Raw genomic sequence first — 11990 nt, forward strand, 5'->3', positions numbered from 1 at the left:
TGAAACTGTTGAAAATAAATTTCTAACTGCTATGTCAAAAGAAATACTAAAATGATTCAGAGGGGGACGCTGCCATATTTCCACCGTTTTGATGCTCTTTGCAGAGAGAATTCAACTTGATTGTGAGCTAAATCATTTCGCAGTCGCCATATAAAGTCTAGGATCAGAGCAACGAAAATCTGAAAATGGTGTTCTTGTTGAGAGGTTAAACCCAGTTTCATCTTTGGGTTAAGGATGAGAATGATCCAGTCTTTCATAGAACTTATGACCAAAGAAGAGAGATTAAGGGGCCAACTACTCTAACTCCAGAGAATTCTAGTGATTGGACATTCAATAAAGAGATAAAATTCAATAAAGAGATAAAGTAATGATTCTTATGAGGGATAAAGTTTTTGAGTCTCTCTTTTGTGGGAAGAATATCCCAAACTATTTTCCAAAGAATGAGCTTATGGCGGTCATAGATCTTCAGCTTCTAAATTTTATCCCAGGAAAAGCTTGAAAGCATATTCATTGCTATATTCCCAATCTTAGAAACAAGATATAAATTGTTTTTAAGGAGAATTTTCCATTTTTATTTTTTGTCCAGATCAGATTATCTACTTTATGAGTAGAGGTTGGTAAAGATATTTTTTATATTTCTATTATGTAGTCTCGTTGAAATAAGGTTTGCATTTTCTAAGTATCCCAAGTATTAGTGACTCAGTTTATCAAATCTGAGAGTTTGAGAGTTTGTGAGGATTCCGTAATGTGGCTAAGAGGGAAGGGCTTAAAATTTTCCAAAGTTGGTATCTTGGGATCTAGCCATGTCCTTACTGATGAACCCATAAAATTTTGAAAACAATTACATTTTTCTAATAGAGTCATTGTCTTGAGAATGCCTTTCCAAAGATTTGAGTCCAATGCCTTCATTATGCTTGTTCAAAAGTACTGGAGTTTAAATATTTCTTTGAGATGAGTGTTTTCCAAATACTGGTATTGGATTGACTCATTTCCCATCCCATTTTTGCTAGTAAAACTGCGTTCAAATTTTTCATGAGACGTAGTCCTACGCCTCATACTTTTTTTAGTTGACAAATGGACTTCCAAGATTTCAGGTATAGCTTGTACTTTTAATCTTTCTTTGTTCCTCACCAAAAATTTTTAAAGATGGTATTAAGAGATTTACATACTGACTTTGGAAGTTTATGAGTTGACATTTGATATGTTGACATGGTACTCGCTACTGTTTTGATGAGCATAGTTCTTCCTATTTGAGATAATACCTTTGCTTTCCACCCTGCAAGTTTATTGTTTATTTTTGCCATCATTTCTTTATAGTCTTCTTTCTTTGATCTGCTGAATGAAGTCCGAATCCCCAAATATTTCATTCTGGATGAAGTTTCCTTGTATGGTAGATTGGCCAAGGCTGTCGCTCTTATCGTGCTATTGGTGTTTCGAGTGATAAAAATTAAGGACTTTTGTTGGTTAACTTTTTGCCCAAACCAAAATTGGTATTTTTCCAGATTGTCTCTAATTGATCTTGTTGTTTTCTTTTTTGTTTTCTCAAAAATAATTAGATCATCAGTAAAGAATAGATGGGAAATAGAAGGGCTATTTCGACTAATTTTGATACCTTCGATGTGCCCCGTAGCTTCAAATCTCACTATGAGTCTTGATAGCACCTATGTGCATAGAATAAAAAGGAAAGGAGAAATGGAGTCACCGTGCCTAAGGCCTAGTTGAGCTAGGGAAAAAATCTCTCGGGGAGCCATTAATGAGGATAGAGAATGTAGCCGTCATAATTCACTTATTGATTAAATTGATCCATGACACGCTATATCCCAAAGCTTTCATTTTTGTAAACAAAAACTTTCATTCTACATAATCGAAAGCTTTTTCCATATCCAACTTCAGAGCCACTTGTCCCTTTTTCTCAGGAGATTTTTTGAGGTAGTGAAACATTTCATGGGCAATGATTGAATTTTCTTTAATAGTGCGACTAGGGATGAAGGTTGTTTGAAGAGGAGAAATAATGCTTGGGAGGGTTTTCTTCAAACGATTACCAAATTTTTGTGATGGTTTTGTAGATGACATTTGTCAAGCTGATTGGCCTATAGTGCTAGGGGGGCGTTTGGATTTTCAATTTTAGGAATGAGGGGCAATGTTCGTGTGATTCATTTGCTTTAGCAATTTTCCACTTCTGAAAAAACTTTGAATAGCTGCAATTACCTCTTTTTTAACAATCTTCCAATAGTGTTTGTAGAAGAGGATCATCATTCCGTTTGGACTAGGAGCTTTATAGTTGGGGATTTGTTTTAATGCTCCGTATATTTCTTTTTTAGAGGGCAAAGTTGTGAGTAGTTCATTATCATGATCCGATATTTGCTCCTCAAAAAGATTTTCAAGATCTTCTGGGATGGTGGTGTTTGAAGAAATATAAATTGTCCTGAATGGTTAATGAAAATTGATTCAATAATATCTTGGTCCATTGTCCAGTTACCTGGACATATTTTTATGGAATTAATTCTATTTCTTCTTCTTCTGATTGCTATTAAGATGTAGTGTTTTCTCTCTTTGCAAGCCCAAGTGAGTTGGAGGATTACTTTGCAGTTAATTAAGCTCCTATTTGATATGCTGAATATTTACCCGAATTTTCCTGAAGTAAACCCTGTTCCAGTGCTTGAGAGTTTCTTTAGTTGTCTTAATCTTGCTACAGAGTATAAAAGCTAGATTGCCACTGAAGTTTTTCTGTCTCGCTTCTTGGATGATAAGACTAATTGGAGGATCCCGCGTCCAAATATCTTCAAACTTTGAATGATGTCACTATTCTCCCTATTTTTGTTGTATTCATTAAAAGAGGGTGATGACCTGGGGCTGAATTTGTCAGGTGTTGGATAGTTTCATCTAGAAATAGAAGTCGCCATTGTGAGTTTGCTGTTCCACGATCCAACCTTTCTCTAATCATTGTAGTACCATGTCGGTTATTTGTCCATGTGAAAGTAAGCCCTGAGAATCCAATGTCTATGAGACCATGAGTTGTTTCAATCCACCTTTTGATGTTGAGGTGATTGGGCATCCCCCATATTTGTCAAATTGGCTTATTAAATCATTGAAATCACCAATACAAAGCCATGGTCTAGGGAATGATTTATGAGTTGAGTCAAGTAGCTCCCAAAAGTGAGCTTTTTGTTTTGCCATTGAGCTGGTGCATATACAAAAGTAGCTAGCCAAGAATTGTTAGGGGATCAGAGTAAATCAAAATAAATATTGCATTAGTGATAACATGAACCAGTTCAATATTAACACCCGGTCTCCAAAGCAGCAAAATGCCTCCTTTTTTTCCTAAGGCAAGGAGATTTACAAAATGGTGGAAACCTAGACTATTTAGAATAGTAGTGGTGCGATTATCCATCACCATGGTTTCTGACAAAAAAATAATATCCGGATTATGCATTCAAATATTTGCCCTTATACTTCTGATTGCTTTGGAGCGGACAAGACCCATGCAATTCCATACCATATCTCTCATGCGTAAATTGGAGGCTTGGAGCTTGCCTCGTCAACTTTTTTTGGATATTTAGGAGTCGCCACCTTTTAGTAGTTCGGTTGTAGGGCTTTGCTTTAGCAGTTATTTTTTACTTCTTTGCTTTTCCTAATTTCTTAGTTTGCATTGATAAGAGCATGACTGTCATTTTCCTTATTCTCTTGATTAATCTCTTTCCCTAGTTCCAATTCTTGAGTAGAAATTTCAGAAGTTAGTAATTTCTAATTTGGTTGATGATCTGCTTCTTCACTTGGGGACTTTTCTCTTTTTGATACTAGCACATGTAAAGAGGCCACGAGATTGAGAAGAGGCAGACCAAAAAAGGGGTGTGGACTTGCAGTAATGGTCACTGGGAGACTGTCCATGTAAATTGGCTAGGTCGGTTTCACTAAAATACTTGAGGGATGGGCTTGAGAAAAATTAAAGGGTTTTTCTTTAAGTATTGTTTTATAGAAATGAACAAGCCTGGATCCATGAGATGGAGTTAGATGATTTTCGTTGGGTGGGTTGGGAGAGATGAGATGGACCGGATTGTAAGAGATAGTAGGAACAAAGTTTGTTATTTTGGGCTTTGGGTATAAAGGGTTCCTTTGGGCCTTAAAAAGAGGGCTATGAGGATTTGGGCTGATGAATTGAGATTGAGGGATATTGGGCCTAATTAGTGATGGCTCCACAAATGAATTAGAAAGTTTTTCCGAATTGCGGGTTGTAGAGTGACCAGAAGAGGACCCAAAATGTTCCATACAGGCTGTATTAATACCTATGGGATACAAAATGGTTTCAGCTTGTGTATCCAATAATTGAGCCACAGAGAAAAAAGGAACTGGCCCAGCCCGTTGTTGCTAACTTTGAAGAGCTTTAAATCCCATGACTGTTTTTTGTATCTTCAACCGCTAACTTGCCCATGCGTCTGTGTTAAAAACAGAGGGATACGTGAAGCTTTGCAGTGCCGACTCCATTAAGTTGGAATAGAGAAGTTGGGTCGTTGTCAATTGTGAATTGTGATGCGAATGAATGATTGATGGAATCAGATTAGGTGAAAAAGAGTTAACACTTGGTGCAATAGAGTAAAAGCAAGTTGTTACCGAGCTTTTATTATCAACAATGGTTGTATTGCTATAGTGGTCAAGGCTCTTTCGTGCATCGATTCTCTCTGAGGCAATTTCGGGTATGTGCCACCAGATTTGCTATGCTGCCATTGCATCGCCTCCTGGAGTGTATCTTCAACCCTTATCGAGCACTTGGAGTTAAGAGAATCCATTTCCCAGTAATGTTCTTCATCTTTCGATTAAGAGACTCTTGTTGTATTTTGCCCCTTCTAATAAGTGTATTTGTTGTGTTTGTGAGGAGATCCTTGGGTAAGCTTACCCATATTGGTGCTAGCGAAGGAGGAATTGCTCTGATGGTGGTTTGAATGGTTTCAATTGGCAGCTCCCATTTCTCATTGTTAGCATCTATGGAGTTTGTCTCTTCAATCATCAATCCTTTGCCTATATCAATTTTTTTCACTCCTTTTCCTTCTTTGTAATTAGTGATTGAGAGAATTGTTGAACTACCCATTTGAGCTTGTTTGAAACCCGCATAAATTCCTTCTATAATAATTTCCTGGTTTATGAGAAGTGGGTTTGGCATGATCGAGTTTGGGACATCCAACATCATATTTTTCCCCCAAATTCGAAGTATGCTGGGGATTGTCATTATTAATTCCATTCTCTATTAAGTTTCCCAACCGGAAGAAATTGGGCATTATGGCTTGATCTTAATGGGTGAAATATAAAGAGGGACTTTGAAATTCAGCTCTAAGCCAGGTCATAGGGAAGTTGGTTGGGGATTTCTTTTAGGAACGCGCAGAAGACTTGAGAATGTCCAATACGACTACATGCATAGCAAAGGTCTGAAAAAGGGTTCAAATTTTAGAGATACCCAAGTATCAATGTTGTACTCCCTTGGGAGCCAAAAGCCTATTTTCAAATGCTTTGTAATGTCAATCTCAACCTTGATTCTAAGTGACTTTTTGCATGCAATACCAAACTGGGGGTCCACATTCACTTCCAGAAAGTTCCCCAATGCATTTCCTATCTTTTCAGCATTTTTTTCATTCGTATAATCTCTTGTTAAACCATGAAAAATGAAAGTGTTAAAACTTATCTCTTGCCATGTAGAACCTGTTGACCATGGCTTGAGGATGAGAAGTTGACCTTTAATATTCCAAGGGGCCTAATTCCAAACTCTTTGCTTATCACCTTCGGATTAGAAGGTGAATAGAAAAAGGTTGACATCCAAATCTTCAATGTGGGACTTTTTGAAAAAACTCCAAATTGCTTTGAAGGTTGAATGAAGGGAAATTCTATTCAGAGGACGAGTTGCCAGTATCTAGGGCTGTGCAAATTTCCGAGATTTCCGACTCCGCTCCGAATTCCGCTCCGAATTCGACTCCGACGGAGTCGGAGTTCTCGGAATTCGGAGTCGGAGTCGGAGTTACTCCGACTCTCATAGTCGGAGTCGGAATCGGAGTCCGGAGGCCTTGTTGACTCCGAACTCCGACTCCGAACTCCGACTATTTATACTTTATATATTATATATTGTATTATGAATATTATGTAGTCAGGTAGCTCAATGGTTGAGGCTCGGTTTTGTTTCTCCGGATCCTGTGTTCGAATCCCCTCATGCACCATTACACATTTTGCAACTATTTTTTTTAGGAAAACCTTAAAGTTTAAACGACGCCGTTTTTAATAGGAGAACGTCACCCCTACTTCGATCTCGTCCTCCCAAATTCCCAATCAACCCTCGCTGGAGATCTCGTTTCCGAGCAAAAGCAACGCCAAACACCAGCCGGATGCAAGAAGGAGAGGTCGACGGAAGGAGAGAAAACGACGGAAGGAGAGGTCGACGGAAGGAGAGGTCGACGGAAGGAGAGAAAACGACGTCGTGAGGAAGAGGAAGTGAAGGTAGCGGTCGTCAAGAAGGAGAGGTCGACGGAATCGAAGGATACGACCGGTGATCTTCAAGGGATTTTTGGGACGGTGATCTTCGGAAGCCATCGGAATTCCGATCGGAGTTCCTAACTCCGAACTCCGATCGGAGTCGAACTCCGACTCCTCGTCGGAGTCGGAGTCGAAGTGAACTTCCGGTTCCGACTCCAGTCGGAGTCGGAGGTCGGAAATGGCAATTCCGACTCCGTCGGAGTCGGAGCCCAGGCCTACCAGTATCCTTTCAATAAGAGCTAGTTCTGAGCTTTCATTTGTACTATTTGTTTCTGGAATAAGGTTGAGATCTTTCCAAGAAAGGGCCTTTGTTTGTTGTATCATATTTTCCACATCCATGTTGTGATTCAGAATCGAGAGTTTTGGTTCATGGGAAGAAAAAAGTCTCAAAAATATGTGTAAGTAAAAAGGAAGATATCATTCAGTGTAGAGAGACTCTAGTGAGAGAGTAAACTTTTTTTCTGCTTTTGATGTGTTCTGATTGTGGTTCTTTATATCTAAAAAAAACCGTGGTCTCAGACTCTTATTGGTGATTTCATCATATTTTAAAAATTTATTTATTACTTTTTATTTATCTATCAATTAATTAATATTACAATATAGACTAATGAAATAATAATACAGTTAATACTTAAAAAAATAATGAATATTATCTTTATTTTTCATGATTCATTTTATTTTTTATTTTTATGTGTTTGACGGACTATAGAGGGTTCTTTTAGTTTAATTTTCAATCATTTCGAAATGGGAGAAAATATACTTTACACTAGGGTTGCTACCTGGACCCTCCAGACGGTGGCTACCTTGGCTCCATCCTCTCTTGGGGGGCCCATTTGGATGTTGGGGGGCGGATTGGCCTTAGAAGTGACAATATGTGACACAACCCGTGAATTTAACACGACATAATACGAGATTAGTAAGTATGGATTTGATGTTAATGGATTTTGGTCAAAACGAATTGACTTGTTAAAATACGATTTATAAAAAGATTGATAACGGGTCAATCAGCTTAACATGAAACAATTTCGTTATGGCTCGTTTAGAGTTTTACTCACATCCACAATTTTATTATTGTTGGATTGAAATATTAGTACTTATCAATATGTTTATATTTTTATTGTTATAATTGTAATTCTGAATATATACTCGTATTTTAATATTGGGATTGTAATATTGATTTTATTACAAGTTAAATTTTGAAAAATATTGATTTTTTTTTTTTGTTAGTGAGTAGTTTAATTGTTTGTTTAGATATTGTGGTTACTAATAGATATAAATTTTAACTTTTATATAAAATTATATTAAGTAGGTTAAATGGGTTATGTGAATTAGTTCAATCTATTTACATAAAATAAGTTGAAATAAGTCATGTCGTGTTGATCAATTTCTAATTAATTATTAAACGGGTCAAAACGAGTGACACGATATGATCTGTTATTTAAATGAATCGTATTAGAGTTTGAATATATTACAAGTTTATCTTAACGAGTCAGGATCGGTTTGAACCATATAGTCGAATATCCATAACTTAACACAACTCGGACACGAATTGCCACCCTAATTGGCTCCCACTGTCATTCTTCCCATCCCGCCTACTACCCACCCATGGCGAAACACAACCAGAAAATAACAACAAAATTCAAAATCAACCCAGAGAGAGGGGGGAAGATTAAAAGAAAAAAATCTAATGTAAAACGATGTCATTTTATTTATAAAACAAAAAATAAAATCTAAGATAAAAATATGTTTTATTAAAAAAATATTATCGAGGATTTTACACTTTGCATCCCAAACTACAAACACTTAACATATTGTACCTTCAATTTATAAAATACTAGCAGTGTGGACCATCTATTAAGATTTGACTATAGTCATAATCTAATTAGGGTGCAAAGAATTACTCTGTTATAATTAAAGAGTTTGGAGTTTGGAGTGTAAATCAAGAGTAGTTCTATCAAAACTATAAAATATAAAATGTGAAAATATATGAAAGATGTGAGCCATTTGAATGCGACATGCAAATTACATGCACTATGATTTTAACTTTTCCTGCATACAATCGGTGTGCTTGGGTTGCGCTCTTATGATTATTAATAAATAAATTTTTATTTATTAAAATATTGTTACTTAAAAATTATATAAGAACTTACTTAATTCAAGTTGTTATATGTCATTTACTTATAAAAATGTTATTAATAGTCTTTTTTTTATTGGCACGAGTATCCCAAATAGCTTCCCAACTAATCCCAAGATTGTTTGCACTTAAAGAAATTTTATCACCTAAAGGGAGCATACCCAAAAGCTCAAAACGTTTACCATTCAAGCCAACATCCAGATTTTTTAACAATTACTCTTTTACCTATCTCATGAGTCATGACTAGATTTTGTACAAATTATTTATTTCCACATATCTTTCACTTTACCAGAAAGAAAGAAAGAAAAAAAAAAATAACAAACCTATGTGATAATCATGTATCCTCTACACGATGGAGAACGATGATAAAAACCAATTTGCGCTGCTTAAAATTACCATTCTATTGAGATGGCGCAAGTTGGCCGAACACCCACGGAAGATTTAAAAAAAAAAAAAAAAAAAACTTTACCATTCTCTTGTCTCCTGGATGATTGCCATAAATTATATCATCGTGGAAAGCAAATTGATTAGAACTCTTGAGATTAGGATTCCGGATTCACTTTACCTGATCACCAATGAAGTCGCAATACTAGAGTGCGTAGCAAGAGTGTATTCAATTCATTACTCAAAACACAAGACCTTCCAGATTCACCAAGAAAATCAGTTGAGAATATGCAGCTCAAGCAAAGAACAAGTTGATATTTATCTTGTTGCACGTACCAAAGAAGTGCACAACATCCAGGATGAACAAAAACAAAATAATATAAGCAACTTATGAATACAACATCTTCGTACGATCTTTATTCTTGAATCTACGAAAATGACCAATTATGGGCAGAACTAATGATGATGTTTGTCAAAACCCTCTTTACCATCTTTGGCATTCCGTGCAGCTACTCGCAGTTTGCGCTGCTCCTCCTTATAGATCCGATTTCTTCGTTGAAACTGCAATAAAGTTCCAGATAATGGGACTCAATAGAGATTTTTTATTTATTTTTATTAGTAAACAGTAGTATTAATAGGAATATGCATAGCCCAAGTACACAAGATGGTATTCAAGAAATAAGACCTATCTATGTCGCTATAGAGGTGACGAGGTGACAAGTGACCATATGAGTCAAATTGTTATTTCATTGGTTTTTCATGCATGTCCTCCCAGGTAGCAATAATCATCTATTCTTCCTTCATTCAGATGTTAAGATCGTATAGCAAATCAATAAGACACTAACACTTACTAAATGTAAGCATTAGACCTGCACAAAATAATAGAGGGCCACTGGATCAAATTATTTTCTTAATGATCAGGGTGAAGCTAGTAGTAGTCGCTCATGTGATATGACATTTAGTATTTCCTTTGCTGTAATTTTAAGGATAAATCAATAAAGCTTCTTAACTGGTCCCATCATCCTACTCGTTGAACAAAATCTATGATTCAATAGGAATTATTGAACGAGAACAAGAACAGGAACAAGAAATGTTAAAAGGTAAAGTAGAGCCCACTTATCATTTTTAACTTTCAGTTATTGAACTTGCAATAATTTTCCTGAAGAAATTTCTTGATTGAAATATCATTAGATCCTTTAATGCTGAAAGTAAAAAATTGTGTTCCACGTAATGTTCACCTCCTAATCTTTGAAAGGCATATAAAAGCAATTATTAAGCCATATGATATGAAATGTGGAATTTATTCCTACAAACAGAAAATTGTGTGCTTTTACCTAAGAGGGGTCTGAGATGTTACATATAAAACGAAACTAGCTACTGTATGATGCAGGATTTACAAGTTCTAGTCATGACAAAGAATGGGGGATGAGCAACATTTTAGCTATGTTGAGATTTAAGGTTTCATTTTACAAAGATGCGATATATGTAAAATATAAACCCTAGAGGATGAGAAACAATGTTTGACAAAATAACATGTAATCAACCATGACGGCCTTGACAATGACAAAACGGAGCAGAAAGGAGCAACCAAGAGTTCAACACTCTCAAGATGTGGATGGGGGGCAAAAGGCACAGCGCAGTTGATAAAGTTATGCAGATAGTATGAAGATTGACAAGTTTGGATCTTAATAGGATTTAATTCAGTGGCAGCTGTAATGGGCATTATTCTCTGTTTTTGTTCCCCAGAACGTATATCAGATCTTTCTTGTAGTTAGAGTTATCCTTACAGAAGTTTATTCTGATATTCTTAATTTTTAGTCTCTCCACTCTCCTAATCAACGCTAACGAAGCCAAATCAAGGCATTCTATAAACATTAGGCACTAAATGGGAAATTCGTAGAATATCCGACGAAAGTACTGGGTAATCAACTAGTAATAATATTGTTTTCTTAAGATCCCAACAATGTTAGTGTGCAGAACATAGGCATGTCAAATCATATACAAACATCAATGTGTGTTTCATTTCTTAAATTGACCAGCTATCGTACCGTGAATAATGCCTAGCACCAAAACAAATATAATGTTTTAAGCAACACAAGGCTTTCCGGAACAGGCTTGTCAAATTTTTCAAAAACCTAGTAATGCCAATAAATAAAAAAATCCCCCATCCGATTCAGATAAGCCCTTGCACGCATATTTTGCGATATATGCTTTAAATAGATATATGAGCTAAAATAAGATTAGAATCTGAATCGAATGCACTGATTTTAGGGTTTACACGACAGATCAAAAAAGACCAAATTCAGACAAGTAAATCAAGCACATTGATCTAAGGCTCCTTGAGCTTCGTACTCCGATCGGTGAATGGAAAGGGACGTTATGATGAACAGTATTTGATGAATGAAAGGGTAGAAAGGGAAATAGCGCAAACCTCTTTGGAGTGGTGAAGGCACTCGAGGTAGTCTTCGCGGAGGAGAGCACAGACCTTGGGCTCACGGCAGCGAGACATGCACTCGCTGAAGTCCACCCAGAAATCGTAGCATCGGCCTTTGTGCCCTGAGATACCCCATCCCGACGCCATCCTCTCTTCCTCTCCCCGCCAAACGTGGATTTGCGACGGTGTTTAGGGGTAAGCAAGCTCTAGCTCTAGCTGTGATTCTTGTGCCTAAATTACCACAATGCCATAAAAGTAACAGAAATTTTTATTTTCTTAATAAAGACAGACGGCAATGGATCAGGCCCACGTCGGACTATTATAAGAGAGTAGGTTTGAAAGGAATATGAGAAATTTAAATTTTAGATATTATTTTTTCATACTATTGTTAAGGACATATTTCATCATCTTGAACATATCGTTCACTTGCATGATGTAAGGAAACGCCAGCATAATAGGCTTGAAACACTCTGATACTTAAGTCAATAAAAATCTCACTCAAATAATTAATATTTAAATTGTTTTTGG

General features: G+C 36.4%; 1 protein-coding gene across 1 annotated transcript; it reads right to left on the reverse strand.

The window, feature by feature from the left end:
- Nucleotides 1–9323: 9323 nt before the first annotated feature.
- Nucleotides 9324–11735, reverse strand: LOC122315609 (NADH dehydrogenase [ubiquinone] iron-sulfur protein 5-B). Its single transcript, XM_043131623.1, has 2 exons — nucleotides 11460–11735; nucleotides 9324–9589 (listed from the first exon to the last, which is right to left on the reverse strand). The coding sequence occupies exons 1-2, from the start codon at nucleotides 11607–11609 to the stop codon at nucleotides 9485–9487; spliced, it is 255 nt and encodes an 84-aa protein (XP_042987557.1). The 5' UTR covers nucleotides 11610–11735; the 3' UTR covers nucleotides 9324–9484.
- Between the last annotated feature and the right edge of the window lie 255 nt (nucleotides 11736–11990).

Source organism: Carya illinoinensis, chromosome 7 (genome assembly GCF_018687715.1).
Source record: "Carya illinoinensis cultivar Pawnee chromosome 7, C.illinoinensisPawnee_v1, whole genome shotgun sequence".
Classification (NCBI taxonomy): Eukaryota; Viridiplantae; Streptophyta; class Magnoliopsida; order Fagales; family Juglandaceae; genus Carya; species Carya illinoinensis.